The sequence below is a fragment of the Microcaecilia unicolor genome, chromosome 12 (genome assembly GCF_901765095.1).
Source record: "Microcaecilia unicolor chromosome 12, aMicUni1.1, whole genome shotgun sequence".
Classification (NCBI taxonomy): Eukaryota; Metazoa; Chordata; class Amphibia; order Gymnophiona; family Siphonopidae; genus Microcaecilia; species Microcaecilia unicolor.
In genome coordinates, this window is record NC_044042.1 from 3,259,641 (window position 1) to 3,283,096 (window position 23,456).

At 44.3% G+C, this 23,456-nt stretch overlaps 1 protein-coding gene across 2 annotated transcripts in view; it reads right to left on the minus strand.

Annotated features, from left to right (window-relative positions):
• Positions 1–23,456, minus strand: part of GOLT1A (golgi transport 1A) — a 28,034-nt gene that overhangs the window by 174 nt on the left and 4,404 nt on the right. The window contains exons 3-5 of one of the 2 annotated variants that reach the window (XM_030221838.1): positions 14,046–14,224; positions 12,732–12,795; positions 1,790–1,902 (exon numbers count right to left, since the gene is read on the minus strand). In XM_030221838.1, the coding sequence (XP_030077698.1) occupies positions 1,837–1,902; positions 12,732–12,795; positions 14,046–14,224 (309 nt within the window). In that variant the 3' untranslated portion in view covers positions 1,790–1,836. Of the gene's footprint in view, positions 1–1,789; positions 1,903–10,569; positions 10,896–12,731; positions 12,796–14,045; positions 14,225–23,456 lie in introns of those variants that run through there. The other variant, XM_030221840.1, reaches the window with a different exon arrangement.

Sequence of the window (23,456 nt, forward strand, 5' to 3'; positions counted from 1 at the left end):
TGCAAAGAAAATATATTGTCAAAAATCCAATTCAGTACGGACAAAAAACCTACCGAAGCAGGCATAAAGTGTTCAATGGTTGTGTTGTAAACACTGGTGTAGCATTCAGCCAGTGACGGTCAGTGTGGTTTTTGCTGTTAGATTGGGCTCAGATATTCAACCTCATTCCTTATCTGGGGACCAGCACTGGGGTTCTTGGTGGCCTGCCAGGTTAGGTTGGTGCAGCTGTTAACCAGATAGTTCACCGCTGGTGTCTGAGTAATCACCTACCCTCTCCGCACTGACTCCATCCCCAGATCTTCTACCCAATTATCTCCCACTGAATATCGGCCCCTTTGTTTCTGATTTGCTAAAACAAATCCATTATTTATTTATTAACAGTAGAATTATTTTCCTCTGAATAATTCTTTATATAAATATCATAGGATCGATATTCAGAGGCTCCGAACCGGTTAACTACCACTGACCAGATCCCCACAGGATACTCTGCGGCATGTAACTGACTCGTGTGAGACCACCAGGTGCCAGGGCTGATACTCAGTGCTGGTATGTGGATAATTATCTGGTTAAGTTAACACAGACAAAATACTGTCCTAAGTAAACCATCTCACTATCCGGGTACCCTGCTGATGAAGACTGGCGATACCCGCAACCCAATACATTAGGGACTTGCTGCCAGGAGTTAAATGCCCCTTAGTGGGTCAGTGTGCAGACCAGAGTGACTTTAAAACAGCAGGGTTATAATCCAACCCACAAGTTTCCTTCCGTTCAGCCCTCTAACCTCACGCAGTCACGCATCCAGTTCAAGCTTCTCCTACTAACCTACAAATGTACTCAATCTGCAGCCCCTCATTACCTCTCTACCCTTATCTCCCCTTACGCTCCTACCCGAAACCTCCTCTCACAGGACAAATCTCTCCTCTCAGCACCCTTCTCCACCACCGCCAATTCCAGGCTCCGCCCTTTCTGCCTCGCCTCTCCCTATGCTTGGAATAAACTTCCTGAGCCCATACGCCAAGCTCCCTCCCTGCCCATCTTCAAATCCTTGCTCAAAGCCCACCTCTTCAATGTCACCTTCGGCACCTAACCATTATACCTCTATTCAGGAAATCTAAACTGCCCCAATTTGATTGTCTGCTCTTTTTGTCCTTTAGATTGTAAGCTCCTTTGAGCAGGGACTGTCCTTCTTTGTTAAACTGTACAGCGCTGCGTAACCCTAGTAGCGCTTTAGAAATGTTAAGTAGTAGTAGTAGTCACCCAAAATCTCCGAATATGATATCGGATAAGGAGCACCAGGGGGGCAGAGCAGCAGTCTGGGAACTAGAGAGCCCAGGTTCAAATCCCACATCAGTTGTCTGTGACCTTGGGCTTTGGGGTGACATTAGCAACCTCACCTCACCTGGGGTCTGTCATGGAGACCATCCTGCCTGTGACAGCAGGGCACGGAGAAAAAAGGACCACTGCCACCTCCCCTCCCCTCCCCAGCACCATAGACCCCAGGTCAGGAAACCTCTGGCTTTTCCTTCTGTTACTTACAATTAGGGATCCTCAGAGCCTATCTCAAACTCTCATGAATTTTTTTTTGCTGTCTTTATCTGCCTCACCGCTGTACCCTTTTCATTAAGAGGTACAGCTTCATCTGCAACCTTTGTGCGGAGCGTCTTTTCCAGGAACAGAAGCCATGAAATCATGTGACAGATCTAATGAGGAATAATGTGAGGCTCCCTGATGTTGGGGGTGACGCTTGAAAGCACCCCACAGAGGGTAGCCTGACAAACAACATGGGTACCTGTGACCTTTGAGCTCTGAATGGGGATGAGGTTTTCCAAGGACCCCTCAAGCTGAGCACTGAGAAGTAGGAAGAGCAGGGGGAGCATGGAGAGGGTCATCATTTCTCAACACCTGTAGCAAAGAGACAACAGCAGGGTTAAACTCTGAGGGCTCAGCACAACTCTGCAGGAGAGAACAAATAATCCAGACATCTTATCTCCAGTGCACTACAATCATGTGGAAAATCATTAGCAGGAGGGAAAAACATTTACTGGCTCTGCACCACCAGGGCAATGAAGTGGGAACTCTGAGCTGAGAGGACAGACAGTGAAGAGCATTTCTTCCGTGAGGAGGGAGCCTGCATCTGAGCTCCATCACCTGCTGCACTTACAGGCAGATGATCAAAAGCAAACGCCGGCGCTAGAGGCTGTTAGCGCCATGCTAGCGCCGGCGTTTGCTACTGCCCCATGATCAGAGCCCTCGAGCACGTGAAACAACGCTCTCGAGGGCTCTTTGCACAAGTAGTATGCAAATGCATGCTAAACAGGGCTTAGCGCATTCATCGCCAATGATCAGCGGTCAGCGCGCCAAAATTTGGATTATATGACAATATTCCGCTGGGCGACATTCTGTCGGTCCTCACCTGGATGGGACAGAGTGATTTAAAAATTCTTCTATCCCACACTGTCTCCAGATCTAGCGTGTATTTTGCAGGTGGGATTTATATGGCCTGACGTTTGGGGAACACAATTATTTGCATTAATTACAGTGTGGACAAAGAAAACTCAGTGGGGTAAATCTTCAGTCAATACTGGTCAGTGGGGTTTTTTTTGGGCCAAAGCTGGCATTCTGTATGGCCGTTCAATGCCGGTCATGTACGGGCACCAGCATTGAATCCGGTTATGTGCGGCCGGCTCTCTCTTATGTGGTTAAGTAATGAAATTCAGCAAAACTGCCTAAGTGAAACCGGACAAAGACAGGACTGAGCTTTCTGTGCTCTGATGTGTCCAGTTAACCCTGGCAGTTAAGTGCTGAATATCGTTAACCATGTAAGTGCCAACTCCGCTCCCAGACCGCTCACAAAATAGCCAGCTACAGCTTTAGTGGTCAGCGCTGATATCCAGCAGGACTAACCGGTTAAACCCCGCAGAAGTGATTTACTGGCAGCAGCCTCCCCTGGCTAGTTAAATCGCTTCGAATATGGACCCCGGTCCTATCTTTGGACCGTTCACTTAGGTGGTTACATGCTGGATATTGCATCGAACCACAAAAAAGGTAGCCGGCTATATAATGCCTTACGTATAACCCTGCTGAATATGCAAATAATTTGAAAAGTCTAGATTATGTAGATTAGCAGATTAACGTTTCAAATGATTCTCCGGATGTTGTCTTCAAAATTGGGCTGACTGCTTTTATTTGTCCATGAACTACTACTTACTACTACTTATCACTTCTATAGCGCTACAAGGCATGCGCAGCGCTGTACACCATACACAAAAAAGACAGTCCCTGCTCAAAGAGCTTACAATCTAGATAAGACAGGTAAACAGACAGAACAATTAAGGGTAAGGGAATAAAGAGGTGAGGATAAAAGGACAGGGCAAGTGAGTAGTGGTTAGGAGTCATAAGCAGTGGTAAAGAGGTGGGTTTTGAGTTTGGACTTGAAAACGGCTTAAGACGGGGCTAGAGGCTCGGGAAGTCCATTCCAGGCGTGAGGTGCAGCGAGATAAAAGGAACAGAGTCTTGAATTAGCAGTAGAGGAGAAAGTGACGGACAAGAGAGATTTATCAACAGAATGGAGCACTCGAGGAGGAATGTAGGGGGAGACAGGAGTGGAGAGGTACTGGGGAGCGGCAGAGTGAATGCACTTATAGGTCAATAGGAGAAGTTTGAATAGAATACGGAAACGGATAGGGAGCCAGTGAAGTGACTTAAGGAGGGGGCTAATGTGGGCATAGTGACTTTGGCGGAAAATGAGTCGCGCAGCAGAGTTTTGGACTGATTGAAGAGGAGAGAGATGGCTAAGTGGGAGACCGGTGAGAAGCAGGTTACAATAATCAAGACGAGAGGTGATAAGAGTGTGGATAAGGGTTCTGGTAGAGTGCTCAGAGATGAAGGGACGGATTTTGCTGATGTTATAGAGAAAGAAACGACAGGTTTTGGCAATCTGCTGAATGTGAGCAGAGAAGGAGAGAGAGGAGTCAAAGATGACCCCAAGGTTAGGAGCAGATGAGACTCAGTTAATGAACTGAAGTGCATTAACAGATAACCCACTAAAAGTCAGGATTCTCACCCCTAAAATACGAGTGCTGGATACCGGAAGGGCACAGTGATATGAACTCACACCCTATCCACCCAGAGGTTGCAGCTCTCACACACAGGATACTGAGTTCAAGCAGACCCAGTCTAGCTGGATTTGATTGCTACCACTTCCAGTTTGCATTCCTATGTCCTGGAGGACTTACAACAGCCTAACTTTCTACCTGAGGCAACGGAGGGTTAAAGGACCAAGAGGTGGGATTTGAACCCTGGCTTCTCTGCTGTTCTAAGCTCTGGGCTACAATTGCATGGAGAGAGGAAGCCCAGTCTATGACTTGAGGAGAAAAAGCACATGAAAAGGTGACATCAAAGCTTCCACAGAGCGTTAAACATTACAGCTACTAAGGGTCCAGATTGAAGAAAATAAACAAGGGGAGGAAAGGGATCGGAGACTTTAGTCCTGAGGGAAATGAGAAAGAAGGCAAACGGGGAATAGGGAAGGAGAGAGATTACAGGAACTGGGGCCAGCAGGCCTCCATTAGAACCTCCTTATCCTGTAAACCCCAAAAGCCAGATATCACACATCCCCCCATACTCAGCATCTAACATATCCCAACCAGTTACTTCCCTACACATAGCAAATATTATAGAAAACCTGGAACCAAGTATTACTCAAATGACTGATAACGATTCATATAACAGCTGGATGATAGAAAACCTTGAAAGCAATGCAGGACACTACAGAACCCTCAGCCAGATGTTAGACAGCAGACAGATGTGGCTCATACAATGAAGAGATGCATCTTGCACGACAAACATTCAGTTATTGTTCACACTGGCTCCATCTGAAGAAAAATAAATTTCAAGTTAGTAGAACAGGGTTCTCTAGTCTACCTACCTTCCAGTTTATCTTCCAGCCAGTGGGGGCTCTTTGAGAGAATGTAATACAGGCTTATCTGGAGCACAATGATTATTACTCAATCAAAATACATATATTTATGCAGCTGAGGAATTTGAAGGCTGGCAGGGGAAGGGGCGAAGGAGCTTTCCCCTTTGTTTGTGCTATAAGTACCTTTTCGGTTTGATAATCAGTTCAGACCTAAAATGAGAAGCAGGCTTATTCCTTGTGATCTGGGAGCAGGGGTAAGAGGGTGAATGACTTTTTAAGAGACAGGAAGAATGAGCTGTGAGCCCAGGAGTTCCTGGAGCCTATAGGGGGTTCTTTCTGCCTTGTGGGTCCAGAATCTCAGGGAGCCCAGCTCAGGACAGGCTCTTTGGGGATGGCTTTGCTGTCCTGGGCTTGGATCACTCAAGAGGAATCCAAGTTAGCAGTACTGGTACAATTAAGTCATATAGCGAAAGACAATATAAGCACAGGCTGTATATTTCATTTCAACACTTTAATTTAGCCCCGAACAGCAAATATAACATTGTAAAAACCGAACCATGTGTGCTATTATTGGCTGGAGGGGGAAGGGGGTCTATTGTGCTTCTCAATCTACAGACATCCTGCACATTATATAATCCTTCTTATAAAGTCCAGTTTGTACAGCTGGGCTGGTGAATAGAGCTGTCAAGTCCCTACTCATCTTCTTCCTCCCCCCCCCCCTTCCAGTTTGGAAGCAGTGGCATTTTGAAGTCCCTCTATCCATTCAGAGAACGTTTTTGGTGACCCGATAGCTGTTTGATTTGCCCAGAAATGAAGGGAGGAGGGGGGGAGAAGGGAGGATAGTCCAGTTGACAGAAGCCTAGGACATGAAGGAGGAGTGTAAGAGCAAAGGAAAACCCAAGGAGAGAGTGTCCCAGACCCCCTAAGATCAGCTCCCCCACCCCTAGATTACACCTCAGGTATCCCAGTACTCACCTCCCTACCAGATTGCCCTGGACTCCCCCTAAAGATATCCCAGTCCTTTCCCCACATTACTCCTGAGGTTATCTAGGCAAAACACCCCCTCAACTACCACCAAATTACTGTAGGCTCCTCCTGAGGTTACGCTGCCCTCCCCCCCCCCCCCCCCCCCCCATTACTGCTGAAGTTATCCCAACCCTTTTCCCAGATTACCTTGTGATCTTGGGAGTCCATTAACCCTCCATTGCCTCTAGGACATGGAAATGCAAATTGTACTTGAGTCCAGAACTGGAAGTGTTTTCTTTGGTTTTGTTTTTGATTGTCCAAATATGTTTATTAGATGTTAAAGATACAGCCACACAAAAAGGCAATACAACAAAATAAAACACACACACTCCAATACACAGAGCCGAGTTCTAAACCTAAATATTAGTCCGTATTGGATAGAAAAAGGTCCAAAGACTTCCATTTTTGAATAGCTGATGTATGGCCAAACAAGGAAAATACTGTAGATTGCTCATATTTCTTGTAAAGCAGAATCCATTTCCACCAAACCACCACATTGACCAGCACACTCCATAGCCCCCCCCCCCCCCCCCCCCACGTCTGACATGCCTTAAAGAAAGACTAGCCGGAGAACTGTGTTATTTCCACTGGTTTAAAGCAACCTGTTCCTCTGGAAGCTACACATTTCCTAAACCAAATCTGAGTAAAGAAACATTCCCATGAAGCTTCTCCCCTGGAGATGTGATCCAACCCCTTCTCCCAAAGATAAACTCACAATGAGCAGCAAAGAGCAGGGAAGTGATGGAGGCTTACAGGGTACCTGTCTGTCTGTCTGTCCGTCTGCTGTCTGACACCTGGGAGCCTCCCTGGGAAAGTGGGGTCTGCAGCTGCAGCCCTCAGGTTTTATTCTGGAGGCAGCTCTGACATCAGCAGACAGGATCCAACCCCAGCTCAAACCCAGGCCAGGAATGGAGCCCCTCCTCACCTCCATCATCCACCCCCCCCCCCCAAGTCTTTCATGCCCTTTTTCTCCCTCACACAGTTACTTTGAAGTGTTCTCAGGAGGCTCTTTACACTCCTTCCTGCAGCCTCTCTCTCTAAACGCAATTAGAAAACACACAGTCTGTTAGCACTGCCTCCTGAACGGAAAGAAAATGGAAAGAAAGTGTTTGGGGAGTGAAGAAAACAGACTGTAATTTCTTGCCACCCTGGCTGTCCTTCTTAATGGTCCCTGCGCCCCTTCTGCCCTCTCTCCCTCCTATGTCCTGCTTTCTCAATCTCTCCTGTCTCTCCTCTGGGTTCGTTTGCTTTTTACTATGTAAGAGTACATAAGAACATAAAGAGTAGCCATATACTGGGTCAGACCAATGGTCCATCAAGCCCAGTATCCTGTTTTCCAAACAGTGGCCAAGACAGGTCACAAGTACCTGGCAGAAACCCAAATCGTGGCAACATTCCATGTAGAACCCCAGCGCTGCGTACACTTTGTAGCGCTATAAAAATGCTAAATAGTAGTAGTAGTAGTAGAATAGCAAGATTCTGGAATCCTAAAGAGTGACAAGATTCCATTTCAGAATCTCAGAGAGTAGCAACATTCCATGTAGAACCCCAAAGAATAGCAAGATTCTGGAATCCTAAAGAGTGACAAGATTCCATGCAGAATCTCAAACAGTAGTAACGTTCCACGTAGAACCCAAAAGAAGGGCAAGATTCTGGAATCCTAAATAGTGACAAGATTCCATGTAGAACCCCAAAGAATAACAAGATTCTGAAATCCTAAAGAGTGACAAGATTCCCTGCAGAATCTCAAAGAGTAGCAACATTCCATGTGGAACCCCAAAGAACAGCAAGATTCTGGAATCCTAAAGAGTGACAAGATTCCATTTCAGAATCTCAGAGAGTAGCAACATTCCATGTAGAACCCAAAGAATAGCAAGATTCCATGTAGAACCCCAAAGAATAACAAGATTCTGAAATCCTAAAGAGTGACAAGATTCCATTCAGAATCTCAAAGAGTAGCAAGATTCGATGTAGAACCCCAAAGAATAACAAGATTCTGAAATCCTAAAGAGTGACAAGATTCCCTGCAGAATCTCAAAGAGTAGCAACATTGCATACTACAAATCCCAGGGCAAGCAGTTGCTTCCCATGTCTGTCTCAATAGCAGAATATGGACTTTTCCTCCAGGAATTTGTCCAAACCTTTTTTAAACCCAGATATGCTAACCGCTGTTACCACCTCCTCCGGCAAAGAGTCTCAAAGCTTAACTATTTGTTGAGTGAAAAAAATATTTCCTCCTATTTGTTTTAAAAGTATTTCCATGTAACTCTCCCTCAGTTACCAGTTGGCTTTAATAAACGTTTATTTTTATTTTATTTTTTTATTTATTGCATTTGTATCCCACATTATCCCACCTCTTTGCAGGCTCAATGTGGCTTACAATTCATCATGGATACTGGAAGTAGAAGAGAATATACATTTGGTTTTACAGAGGGTTTTGGGTTACATGGTAGTGAAATACATGGATAGTGTTAAAGCAAAATACGATATAACTTTCCACAAAAGAAACAGATCTGCTTTCACAAATCTGCTTTTTCATTCTTAAAGCTGTTATTGTGTGTGTAAGTGAAAGAGAGTGATGTAGGGTCCCTTTCCTTTCACCAGCTCTGCAAATAATGTGACAAGGAGCTCCAGAGATCTCCCCCCCCCCCCCCCCCCCCCCCCCACACACACACACACACTCACCAGCACTGGAAAGAGAATACCTATGGACTCTGTCCTAGCCCAGTGCCACTGCTTATAACAATGTCTGCTCACCAGCCAGTGACTGGATGCCTCTGGTTGATGGCATGAAGAAAAATGAAGATGCTTTACAGATTGCTTTTTATTCATTTTAATTCACTGAAAAACTGGAAGGAAATTATACACAGGGGCTTCAAAATCTGTCCATTTGTCTGGGAGCAAAATTGACACTTCCAAAACTGGACAGAAGGGGGCTGAAAGTTTATGTGGAGAAAGAGCCAGGGGAAAGGCATATCAGTTTCAAAAATGGGCCCAATTGGACCAGGGTTTCTCAGCAACTAAAGTCCCAGTTCCAGTCTATCTTTAAAAAACAATTGACATATTCCTCGGCGAAAGCTATGCTCATCACAGAAAAATCTTTGGCTTTCTGGTTTTGATGTCAAGTGTTCTCATATGTGGGACCTTCTTTATAGTTTATAGTATATTAAAATTTGATATTTATTTATTGGGATTTATTAACCACCGTTATGAAGAGATTCGTCCAATATACTGTCTACCTTTCATAAACTTTAAAACTTGGTTATTCCAACAGCATTTTAAGTGATGTGGTTGCATGTTTTGTACCTGTATTTAACAGTAGCTGTGTTATGTAAACTGCTTTAATATTACAGTATAAATGTGGTGTATAAAATTAATAAATCCAATCCGAACTGTCCCAAAGCATTTATGGAAGAGGTAATTCAGCAGCTCCAGGTTCAATTGACAGTAACATCTACAGGTTAGATACATTATAACAATAAGACAGATACACACAAGCAATACAGACACACCCACCCTTCCACACCCAAAGGCAACAGACAAACGCCAACTTTCTCTCATCCACCCACGTGAATCGCGTTTACTCTTTCCAAAAATACTAGGAATAGGGGCATGGAAAGAAGCTACTACCGTAAGTAGTACATTTAAAACAAATTGGAGAAAATATTTCTTCACTCAACATTGCCAGAGAATGTAGGGATGTGGTAAATGTGGTTAGTGTAGTAAGGTTTTTAAAAAAGGTTTGGACAAGTTCCAAAAGAAAAGTCCATAAGCCATTATTAGGATGGACTTTGGAAAATCCACTGCATATTGCTAGGATAACCAGCGTAAAATCTGTTTTACTGTTCTGGGATCTTGCCAGGTACTTGTGACCTGGATTGGCCACTGTTGGAAACAGGATACTGGGCTTGATGGGCCCTCAGTCTACCCCAGAGTGGTAATACTTATGTACTTGGGATTCTGAATGGAACCTTGCTACTCTTTGAGGTTCTACATGGAATGTTGCTACACTTTGAAATTCTGCATGAAATCTTGTTATTCTTTAGAATTCTAGAATCTTGCTACTCTTTGGGGTTCTACATGGAATGTTGCTACTCTGGGATTCCAGAATCTTGTTATTCTTTGAGGTTTCTGCCAGGTACTTGTGACTTGGATTGGCCACTGTTGGAAACAGGATGCTGAGCTTGGTGGACTTTTGGTCCGTCCCGACATGACGATGTTCTTATGTCCTTGGAGGTGGAGCTCTGCTTTGCGATTCTGCTTCTCTTATATACTGCAGGGTCCCGAGGTGGACACCCCAAGTCCTCCACTTCGCTTTTTCTTACTTCCGCAATAAAGTTGCAGAAACCCATAACTCCAAACAACTGGGAGCATCTAACTCAGAGGGCGGGAGGGAGGGGGACCCTGGAACTGGGAGGGAGGGGGGGGCCCTGGTACACACTCTCATGCTCACACACACACTCTCTCTCACAGACACACTCGCACCCAGTCTCACTCTCTCTCTCTGTCACAAACACACACTCGCACATTCACTCTCTCTCTCTCTCACACACAGTCACTCTCACACACACTCTCTCAAACATACACACTCCGAGGAAAACCTTGCTAGCACCCGTTTCATTTGTGTCAGAAACGGGCCTTTTTCACTAGTAAAATAATAAAACCTCCTTAAAATAAATAAGATTCTCCACCTCAATCCTCCCTAATAGGATTAGCTAATCACATAATTCAGGTCCTCAGAAGGAGAGTGGACGCAGGGGGAGAGGGCAATGGGGAGACGTTTCCTGGCGGTGCCGGGATGGTGAGAGCCCTGGGGTGGTGGGTGCTGACTGCAGAAAAGGATTCTGAAAACAGAAGTCCACTGACACATCATAGGAAGCGATGTTGTCCCATTTTCTGCCTTTCCAGGTCATACTGTGCTGTGGCTCGTTTCTCCCAGTCTTTGGAAAAGCTGCAACAAAAACAATGTGTAATTCAGGGATTCAGCACTGATCATGTCGTGATGATGGAACGGTGTCTGTAACAGTGGACCCAGTTTCTCTATTTCACAAATTGCAAAGGAAAACAACACAACTTACATCCTGCATCTGTAGTTCAGGTGAGGGTGGGTGGCAGTGTGTGGATGCAGGGGGGGCTGGGGAATATAACATGGTGTGGATGCAGGGGGATGGAGAAAAAACATGGTGTGGATGCAGGGGGGGGGGGGGTGCATCCACACACACACATCAGGGTAATTGTGTAACAGAATACTGGATTACTCTAACAGTTGAATTTGGTTGTGAGCAGTAATTGCCATAGAGCTGATATGTTCGTGCCTAGATGTTGGACATATGTGTAACTTATAGGATAGGACAGATGATACTGTAATGTCCAATGCTTTTATTGTATCCACTGACCCAACACCGGCTGTGTTTCGGCCAAAGGCCTGCGTCAGGAGTCTGTGTTGGATATGCTCAACAACACTGTCAAAGGTATGTGCAGGAGTAGCCTAGTGGTTAGAAAAGCAGCCTCGATATTGGAGATATTCAGAAGTGGCCGATTCAAATCCCACTGCTGCTCCTTGTGATCTTGGGCAAGTCACACTTAACCCTCCATTGCCTCAGGTAGGAACTTAAATTGTGAGCCCTCCAGGGACAGGGAAATTGTACCTGAACGTAGCTTACCTTGAGCTACTACTGAAAAAGGTGTGAGCAAAATGCAATGAAATAATGTGGTCTAAAAGGTATTTATTATATTAGCAGAAGTCTCACACTAATAGAGTAAAATAATAATAGTGAGAGAGGAGTGGCCTAGTGGTTAGAGTGGTGGACTTTGGTCCTGAGGAACTGAGTTCGATTCCCACTTCAGGCACAGGCAGCTCCTTGTGACTCTGGGCAAGTCACTTAACCCTCCATTGCCCCAGGTACAAATAAGTACCTGTATATGTAAGCCGCATTGAGCCTGCCATGAGTGGGAAAGGGTGGGGTACAAATGTAACTAAAATAAATAAAAAACTCTCCTTTGTGTGATAGTCAGCGTTTCAAATACAGTGAAACCTAGGTTTTCGTCAATAATCTGTCTAAAAACAATCGGCAAAATCCAAAACCGAGGCAATTAACGAGGATACTCAAAATCGGGAGAAGGACGTCCATCTTCTGATACAAATTGGGAGATGGAAGTCCTTCTTTTTCGACGAAATCCGAGGCAACCAACAAAAACCGAGACAAATTTCTCGTTGAAAAAAATCAATGAAATCCGAAACCGATGAAAACCGATGTCAACGAAAACCGAGGTACTACTCTACAAATATAATTCCGTGGCTGTTCCACTAACGTAATAATTGTACCATTTAGACTTTAGACCACATACTTTCGACAGTGCTGTTCCACATATCCAACAGAGACTCCTGATGCAGGCCTTTGGCCGAAACACAGGCCGATGTTGAGTCAGTGATACAATAAAAACATTGGACATTACAGTATCGTCTGTCCGTTCATTTGGTATCTTCGCTGTGGTTGTGTATCTGACCTGCTTGCGAGGGTTGTTTCCTCTGTGTTTTTGCTTGTACATCACTGTGGGCCTCACGGAAACAGTGTCTGCTAAATGTAATACATGAAGTAAGGACTGGATATGCTGCTAGTAATGGGAGATTTTTAGGAACTTTTTTAGGGTTCCTGCAACATATCAGGTGGGTGGGTGGGGCTGTCTTCAATCCAATGATCACACTGGCCCTCCCTCCCACATGCTTCCAATTTTTTCCTTGACCCCCTATCCCAAATTGTAGGAAAGATTACCTAATGTACCTTACCGTGCTCAAGAAGGGGACATTGGAGATGGCTCCCAGGAACCCAAACACAGCTGGGAAGAAAGTTCTGGGGAAAAAGAAAAGTTTCTTATTTAATCATTCTTCATTTTCTTTGTTTGAAAATGTTCACTGCACTGGCAAACAGATTCACTGATTCATCCAATACAACAGAGTCTCTATAAACAGAAAAAGACCTGCTTCTGGCCAATAAGTGCAGAGACCTCTAGTGGCTGTACTAATATACTGCATTGTGACCTGCTTATACACTTACAGTTTCCAGAACAAGGGAGGGTTCTTCTGACCAGTGAGAGAAACTGGAACTAGCATAAAACACTGGCCGTAATAGCAATCAGGTCTTTGGCGAGCTTAGCTATTGAACCACAAGGAGCAGCTGGTCAGTCCCACAAGGGGATGTTGGAAGCTTAGGCGTGTGCCCCACATCTGGACTGCTGTTGTGGCCACCCCAGTCAGAGCACCTATAGCTGGAGAATCATGGGTGAAGAAAGGAAGCCATCTGAGGTGCTCAGAAGGGGGTCTATGTTTACCAAGGAGGTCAGTCTATTACTTTGGAGTGGAAAGTTCCCAGAAGAAAGGACTGAATGTGCCTGTACATTCTTTTATTCTGTTCAGTGTGACATTTTCTTGTTATAGCTGCTTTCAAGTGGTTCAGAACAAACTCAGGCCTGGACTTTATTTTTGTGGAAGTGGAGGTATATGGAGAGGAGAGAGTTGATCCAGGTGCCAATGGCCTCGCAGTATTACTACTCCTGACCTGGAACCCTGGAAATCTCTGGGCGCTAGACCTACCAGCTACAGTGATATCTCCCTGGAGTTCTGCCCCTGATCTACCACACAGCATAAAATAGCAGCTGAAAGATTCTTTGGAGCAGTACAGGTTACACAAGCAAAAAGAATCAGTGATACCCAGTTAGAGATGGACTGGATTGGGGGAAAAGACCAGCCAAGATCCTCTCAATCCATCATCCTTCTCATAGCACCAGCAGCTTCCGTGTGCTGATCCACCCTGTGTCTGCAACCAATGGACAAGACTACACATCCCAGAATGCTTTGAGAGAGGCGGTGCTAAAGCAGGAAAGACTTTCTGGCTGAGCTCCTCATGATGTGGGGGGACTGGTACAGTGTAGCCTTGACTTCCTAGTCCAGGATTCTATCCAGAGCATTCTGGGAATAGTAGTTTTGTTTCCCTCCCATTTGGACTAAGGCCTCATCGTGTCCCTCTCAGTGGGACTATAAATTTCTCAGAGGATTGTGAGGGATCCCAGCCCTCTGTCCTTTTCTTGTCATGCCAGTGCTTACCTGAAAAGTGAGATAAAGCCGTACACCTCCAGGGTCATGCCCAGGATGGGCCACCTGAGCAGGACAATGACCACACCTCCCAGGAAAAAGCTGGTACCCTTCAGCTTGGGCCTTTGGAAGAAGAAGCTGAATGTCCTTCGGAGGCCAATGATTATCGCCAGGCCGGCCAAGAACAAGATCTGCAACCCAAAGACAGAAGCATGACAAGTGCGTAACAGCGAGAGGAGTGATACAGTTGCACATAACGACACTGAGCTGACAGTATCCCAGACACAAGCCCCTAATTCTAGAATCTTGCACGTCCATATTCACACTTCGTGCGCACATTATAGAGCACCTGCCACTTATGCGCATTAAATCATTAAATTAGGTGCTAATTGGCATTAATCAATTAGCTATATTTGGAGATAACTGAATTTAGTCATGATGTTATAATCTTAGCATGTATTTCATTTAGTCTGCAGGGACGTGTACGTGGACATGGGCGGAGCAAAGATGGGTCAGGGTTGGCAGGGCATTTACCACTGACAGCAGTTAGAAACAGAGAAAAATGAAGGCAGATAAAGACCAAATGTCCTATCCAGTCTGCCCATCCATGCCATCTGTTCTCCCGATCACTCCCTTAGAGATCCTATGTACATGTCCCAAGCTCTCTTGAATTCAGATACTGTTTTCATCTCCACCACTTCCACTGGGAGGCTGTTCCACGAATTCACCTCCCTTTCCATGAAGAAGTATTTCCTCTGGTTCTTCTGAGTCTTTCCCCCATTTCACCTTCATCCTTTGCCCCCTCCTTCCAGAGCTTTCTTTCAGTTGAAAAAGACTCTCCTCCTGGGCATTTATGCCGCAGAGGTATTTAAATGTCTCTATCATATCTCCCCTCTCCCGCCTTTAATCCAAACTGTACATGTTGAGATCTTTAAGTCTGTCCCCACACGCTTTATAAGGAAGACCACTGGCCATTTATTTATGCATTCCTGAATCCCACTATTATCCAAAAACAGGTTTTGGTTCAAAGTGGCTTACAATTTACAGTTAGGTGCAATTACAGAACGTATTACGGTTATAATGTAGTTTACCTAGTTAATGATAGAATTTTTGAAAAGGTAGATCTTCAGTTCTTTTCTGAACTGAAGATAATTAGTGATGCTTCTTGTTGCCGCCCTCTAGACTGACTCTAGACCGGAGGAGTAGCCTAGTGGTTAATGCAGTGGACTTTGATCCTGGCGAACTGAGTTCAAATCCCACTGCAGCTCCTTGTGACTCTGGGCAAGTCACTTAAACCTCCATTGCCCCAGGTACAAAATAAGTACCTAAATCGCTTTGAACTTGCAAAAACCTCAGAAAGGCGGTATATCAAGTCCCAGTTCCCTTTCCTTATTTGAGATTCTACATGGAATGCTGCTAGTGGAGGAGTAGCCTAGTGGTTAGTGCAGTAGACCTTGATCCTGGGGAACTGAGTTCAATTCCCACTGCTGCTCCTTGTGACTCTGGGCAACTCACTTAACCCTTGTTTCATTTGTATCCCACATTTTCCCACCTATTTGCAGGCTCAATGTGGCGTACAAAAACCTGTTGTGGCATCGCTATTCCAGGAGATAGATACATTTGGTGTTACAACAAGATCGTGGATGAGGAAAAAAGATCTAACAGAGTTCTAGAAAGATATCTAGCAGAGTAGGGTGACGTGGTGAAATATTATGCTTAGGCTGTGGATTCCCATTGTAGGCCTTGTTGAAGAGATAGGTTTTCAGAGATTTGCGAAAGTTAGTAATGTCGTTAATCGTTTTCAGGTCAGTTGGTAGTGGTATCATTCCATAGTTGTGTACTCATGTAGGAGAAGCTAGTCGCATGTGATAGCTTGTATTTTAATCCTTTGCAGTTAGGGAAGTGCAGATTAAGGAATTTACGGGCTGATCTTTTAGCATTTCTGGGAGGCAGGTCTACGAGGTTTAGCATGTAGCTCGGGGCTTCTCCGTGGATGATTTTATGAACCATCGTGCAGATCTTGAATGCGATACGTTCTTTGAGTGGGAGCCAATGACGTTTTTTTCGTAGAGGTTTCGCACTTTCATATTTTGTTTTGCCAAATATGAGTCTGGCTGCGGTATTCTGGGCTGTTTGAAGTTTCTTGATAGTCTGTTCTTTGCAGCCAGCGTATAGTGCGTTGCAGTAGTCCAGGTGGCTTAGGACCATTGACCGTACCAGGGTACAGAAGATGGATCTCGGAAAGAAAGGTTTTACTCTTTTGAGTTTCCACATGGAGTGGAACATCTTTTTCGTTGTGTTCTTCACGTGAGTGTCGAGTGTGAGATTTCGGTCTATGGTCACTCCCAGAATTTTCAGATTGTCTGAGACTGGAAGAGAAAAGTTTGGTGTGGATATGGTGGTGAAGTTACTTTTGTTATGTTGTGAGGTGAGTATAAGGCATTGTGTTTTTTCTGCGTTGAGTTTTAGCTGGAATGCGTCAGCCCAGGTGTGCATGATTTGGAGGCTTTGATTGATCTCGTTGGTGATTTCCTTTAGATCATGTTTGAATGGAATATAAATCGTGACATCGTCTGCATATATATAGGGGTTGAGGTTATGATCGGCCAGTAGCTTGGCCAAGGGTATCATCATTAGGTTGAAGAGGGTTGGTGAGAGGGGGGATCCTTGGGGAACTCCACATTCTGGTGTCCATGGGGCTGAGAGATCCTCGTTCGCTATTACTTGGTATGATCTTGTAGTTAAGAATCCTTTGAACCAGTTGAGAACATTACCTCCAACTCCAAAGTATTCAAGAATATTTAGTAGTATTCCATGGTTGACCATGTCGAAGGCGCTGGATATGTCGAATTGTAAGAGGAGTATGTTGTTGCCAGTTGCAATTGTTTTATTAGCTACACAGATTTGGAAAGCCACTGCTGATTCAATTTATCAGTACAAATAGCCAGGAAAGGATCTTCTTGTGATCCAGACTGGCCATCAAACCAAATGTATACTCAATGCTACTTCCAGTATCCATGACAAAATGTAAGCCACTTTGAGCCTGCAAAGAGGTGGGATAATGTGGAATACAAATGCCATAAAATAAATAAATCAGTGGAGACAGGGGATGAGGTCCTTGATGTCACCTTCTGCTTTTGAAAATTGTCTGTTAACTACTAGCTTAAATGTTTCTTTAGATAACTCTGTCCAGAGGGATTATTAGTGCTGCTCTGCCATCTAGTGCTGAACAATGGAATTTCCCGCTCTCGTCCTGATTTTTGTTGCCCTAACTTTATCCAAGCACTTACCCAGTTTGTGGACTGGATAGTCCTGCCATGGTCTGTGCTGTTATTCAGTGGCACTGCCTGATTAAGACTTGCTGAATTTCATCAGCAGAGCCAGTCAGGGGGATTTAACTGGGTGGGAGCCTCCTTACCCGGTTCAATTGCACTGAATGTCTACCCCATACTTTTTGCATAGCTGGTCTCCTAGAGCAGACTGCTGGGCATTTGGAATTGAGCTGTGTGTCAAACTGGTCTATCTCTGGACGATCTGGCACTTTCAATGACCCAGGGAGACGTATGGCATAACAAAGTCTTTATTAAAGAGCATCAAATGATTCGACACAGCAGTCCAGAGACAGACCAATTTGACCCACAGCTCAATTCCAGATGTCCAGCAGTCTGCTCTAGGAGACCAGCAGTGTAAGATGCCTTTGCAACAGGTCTGATGTATGCCTTTCCCAATTCCACTCACCTCCGTGACCATTCAGAAAGTCATCTAGGTCTACAAAATCCTGAGTGGTGTAGAACAAGTAGAAGTGAACTGATTTTTTTTACTCTTGGGGACACTCAATGAAGTTACATGAAAAATACTTTTAAAACAAATATTTTTTTCACTCAACAAATAGTTAAGCTCTGGAACTCGTTGCCGGAAGATGTTGTAACAGTGGTTAGTGTATCTGGGTTTAAAAAAGGTTTGGACAAGTTCCAGGAGGAAAAGTCCATAGTCTGCTATTGAGATAGACCTGGGGAAGCCTCTGCTTGCCCTGGGATTTGTAGTATGGAGTGTTGCCAAGATTTGGGTTTCTGCCAGGTACTTGTGACCTGGATTGGCCACTGTTGGAAACAGGATACTGGACTAGATGGACCATTGGTCTGACCCAGTATGGCTATTCTTATGTTCTTATGACACTCGGTTCCTATGTTCTGCTCGCCTCATCCCAGTTGCCCTATATTGGCCTCACCAAGTTTGGTTCCTGTTCTTTCTGCGCTTACCATAGTGAAACCGATCCCCCTGGGAACCCATCCATCCCTCTCCTCTTACTGCAACAGGCAGTCTCCCGCACCTGTACCTGCAGTCCCTAGAAGTGTCAGCTTGAGTGTCAAAGAGTGACTGATCCCCATCTTCCCAGTGCTGCAGGAAATCAGAGGTATTATCACTGCCTCAAGTCCATGTGCAGAATGCTCAGAACCAATAATCCCCCATAAATGCAAGGCTCTACGGGTTTCTCCCTAAATACAGTCACCCCAAATTTAAACAGTTGTTCCATTTCTCTTCAGAACTGTATTAAGTACTTGGATTTAAAATGGATAATCACTCGTCCTTGGAAGTCCAATTGACACCAGTGACCAGATCTTCTTATTTTGCCCTTCATCGGCTCTATGATGTGAGACATTAGGTTTTGCTCTGCTGATTTGAACTTCTTCTTTTTGGGCTGATCTTGAGTAAACTTGAATTACTGAATTCCCTTTACTATTTTTGTTAGCCGTTTACAACTTATTCAAAATGCAGCTCTTACACTCATACGTGGACTCAATAAATTTGATCACACTTCTCCTGCTTTGCAAACCCTACATTGGCTTCTGTTGAACCTACTGCATCACAAATAAAATCCTGTTACTGGTTCGGAAGACATTTCGGTCTGGTTTCCCAATAATACTTGTCTACTAGACTTGTTGTTCTGATCAGTTCTGGATGAAGGGTATGATTACATTATTTGGATGAACTACTCATGCCAGCTGCCTTTACACACTGCCTGGAAGAGAAAAAGCCGAGAGCTAGTCTTGAACAGCCCAGTTAACTTACCGTGACTTAGGACTCTGGTAGCCAGGAGAAAATTCCAGATGAAGAAGAGGTTGAGGGGTGGGGGTGGGGACTAGTGTTCCTTTGGTCTGGCTACACGATTGGACTCTTCAAGTAATGCGCCTTTTCCCGCCGGACCCCCGATGACGCCATTGCTTGGACATTCTGGTGGGGTGGGTTTGCCAGTAGGAATATTTAAGGTTGCTCTTCCAAGGCTCAGGGCTTTTCCCTGCTCCTTGGAGGCAGCTCAAGATGGCAGTGGGTACAGGACCTGGTTGGCGAGGAGGTCTCCCTATGGGCTAATGACCCTCTGGACAGTGATGTGAGCCCAAAGCAGGTGGGTGCCTCGTCTTCCCCTTTTGTGGATCCCTTCCCTCCCCCCTTCTCCCCTTTGCCTTGCGCAAATTCAAAGAGAGTGCTTGGGTTGCGATTGCCGTTGAGGCCTCCTTCTGCGGGGAAAAGAGCAGGGCTGGTCCGGCTCAGCAGGATAATCGTCTTTCAATTAGTTGTTCTCTCAAACCACTAAAATACACATCACATGTTACGTTATGTCATGTTACTGGAGTGTTAGATTCCGCAATATCCCAGTTATGAGTTCAAAGCAGACTCCATTGTAATGAACATAATGTTCATAATAATATAACTAAAGTCAATCTAGAAACCATCACCTAGTGATAGTTATTTACTGAAAAGATATGTTTTCAGTCTTCTCACAGTCTCGATGTGATTGGTAACTGCTTCCATAATAGCTTTGCGGTGATATGTTACATTGTTTGTATACATTTTAGTGGTTTGAGAGAACAACTAATTGAAAGACGATTGCCCTGCTGAGCCAGACCAGCCCTGCTCTTTTCCTCGCCAAAGGAAGACTCTTTTTTTTTGTGCATTTGGAACCGGAAGCCAAAGCAGCCTCAACAGCAGGTATTTCTCTGTCCCAGGAGGGATGACAATCTAAGTTTGTACCTGAGGCAATGGAGGGTTAAGTGACTTGCCCAAGATCACAAGGGGCAGCAGTGGGATTTAAACTGGCCACCTCTGGATGTCAAGCCCAGTGCTCTAACCACTAGGCCACTCCTCCACCCCAAAGAATCTTGTTACTCTTTGGGGTTCTACATGGAATGTTGCTACACTTTGAAATTCTGCATGGAATCTTGTTATTCTTTAGAATTCTAGAATCTTTATTTATTTAGATTTTGCTCACACCTTTTTCAGTAGTAGCTCAAGGTGAATTACATTCAGGTACACTGGATATTTCTCTGACCCAGGAGGGCTCACAATCTAAGTTTGTACCTGAGGCAATGGAGGGTTAAGTGATGCCCAGGATCACAAGGAGCAGCAGTGGGATTTGAACCAGCCATCTCTGGATATCAAGACTGGTCCTCTAACCACTAGGCCACTTAGAAATATTCATTTCCTAGAGTCAATTGACTTTGTACTTTCCATCTGACTTCATTATTCGCCTATCAAGCTGAGATGTTGTGGAACTTCTTTCCCTGGATATTAGACTAGAACTTAGTTCTATGGAATTTAGAAAACAATTGGAAACTTCTTGTTCTGTAATTAGAAGTCTGTTTTATCTGTTTCTCTCTAGTGCTTAGTAACTGACTTTGATATGATGTGCTTGGAGCCATTTTTTTAAACTTTCAATGGTGACATATTATGTCATAGTATATTATATTGTATCACTAACTACCTCCAATTCAGAAAAGATCTAAAGACCTACCACTTCTAATTACTCTCTAATAACAATGTACCACAGAATTTTGCAACTGTAATGCATCAATTGTAACCTCTAATAACTGTCTGTAAGCCACATTGAAATGAAACTCGTTTTTGGATAATTGTGGGATACAAGCATGAATAAAATAAATAAATAAACTATTGAATCATAGTGAACTGTAAAAACTAAAAACACAATCCAGGAAACACGAACAAGCATGGAAAAAAAATAAAAGATGCATACACACTCAACATATGGAAACAAACTCGAAGAAAATACAAATACGCAATAAGACAAGCCAAAAGGTTATACTACAAAACCAAAATAGGGCCAGACTACAAAGACATGAAAACATTGTACCAACTCATGAACAAGCTACTAGATACCACCGTGGTCACCACAACCAACACAGATATCCCATCCGCAGACAAACTTGCCAAAAATTGTAAACCTACGCAACACGCTACCTCAGAACAACGACGACTTCGGAAACTTCATCGATTGTATGGACCCAATCCTCGGTGAATACCCAGCAGACAGATCCTGGACAAGTTTCTCTCCACTCACCGCTGAAACACTCAACCAAGCGACCAATAGGTTCTCCAGGACTCACTGTAAATTGAACATCTGCCCCAGTTATCTATTAAAATCCGCTCCCCACCGCTTCATAACAGACCTCACATCCCACCTAAACTACATGCTTCAACGTGGTCTCTTCCCTAAGGAAAACGGCAACATCCTACTCACCCCAATACCAAAAGATACCAAGAAAAAAAACAAATGATATCACCAACTACCGCCCAGTAGCATCAATCCCACTGGTAGTCAAACTGATGGAAAGCATGGTAACTAAACAACTAACTGACTACATAAACAAATTCACAATACTCCACGAATCACAATCAGGATTCCGCTCCAACCACAGCACCGAAACAGTTCTAATTACTCTCTTAGCCAAATTCAAACAAGAGATTGCAACAGGCAAAAGCGTACTTCTCCTACAATTCGACATGTCTAGTGCGTTCGATATGTTAAACCACAATATACTACTAAGCATCCTAGAATACTTCAGGATTGGTGGAAGTGTACTTAGCTGGATCAAGGGCTTCCTCACTACTAGAACATATCAAGTGAATTCAAATTCGAACATATCTTCGCCATGGAAAGCAGACTATGGAGAGTACCTCAAGGATCACCACTATCACCACTCCTTTTCAACCTAATGATGACCCCACTAGCCAAGTCTTTATCCAGTCAAGGCCTTAACCCTTTTATATACGCAGACAATGTCACAATCTACATCCCTTACAAACATGATCTATCAGAAATCACCAAAGAAATCAAACTCAGCCTGAACACCATGACCTCATGGGCGAATGCATTTCAACTAAAACTTAACACAGAAAAAACACACAGTCTCATCCTCTCATCCCAATACAACACAAACAAACCCACCAACATACCCACTCCAGATTACACCCTCCCTATCTCAGACAGCCTGAAAATTCTTGGAGTTACAATCGACTGAAACCTCACACTAGAGAGCCAAGTAAAAGCTACAACAAAGAAAATGTTCCACTCAATATGGAAGCTCAAACAAGTGAAACCTTTTTTCCCGAGGGAAATTTTTTGTAACTTGGTAAAATCCATGATACTAAGCCATTTGGACTACTGCAATGGAATCTATGCGGGATGGAAAGAACAAATCCTAAAGAAACTCCAAACAGCTCAAAACACAGCAGCCAGGCTTATATTTGGAAAAACGAGATTCGAAAGCGCCAAACCACTACAAGAAAAACTGCACTGGCTCCCAATCAAAGAACGCATCACATTCAAAATCTGCATCCTGGTTCACAAAACCATCTACGGAGAAGCCCTGGGATACATGACAGACCTCATAGACCTACCAACCAGAAACACATCAAGATCAACACGAACATACCTAAATCTCCATTACCCAAGCTGCAAAGGACTCAAATACAAATCAACCTATGCATCCAGCTTCTCCTATATAAGCACACAACTATGGAACGCATTACCAAACGCCTTGAAAACAACATATGACCACCTAAACTTCCGGAAACTACAGAAAACTAACTTGTTCAAAAAGGCATATTCTAACGATCCAACCTAAATGCTTTAACCCTGCGACATAACGAAACCAAAGCTAGAACTGGACATAACTTAACTCTTCCTCCTTACGATTCCCAATGTGTCTGTCACACATGAACTTTATCATAACCTCACTTTGTATTTGTTATAACCGGTATTGGCGATCGCCTCTACAGAACTATGTAAGCCACATTGAGCCTGCAAATAGGTGGGAAAATGTGGGATATAAATATAACAAATAATAATAATAATAATATTGTATCTGTATCATATTGCAGGGCTGCCGAGACACAAAGCTGGACCCAGGGCTGATCTCCCCCCAGCCACTGCCGCTTTTCTCCCCTCCCTTCCTCCTCCCCGCTGGTCTCACCTACAGCTTCCTGCAGCCGGCAGTGATTTACAGTCAGAGGCCATCTCTGTGGTCTTCCTTCTGCCACATCTGACTCCTGCACCTCTGTACTGCAACTTCCTGTTTTGACGTTAAACAGGAAGCTGCAGTACAGAGGGCAGGACGTGGTAGAAGG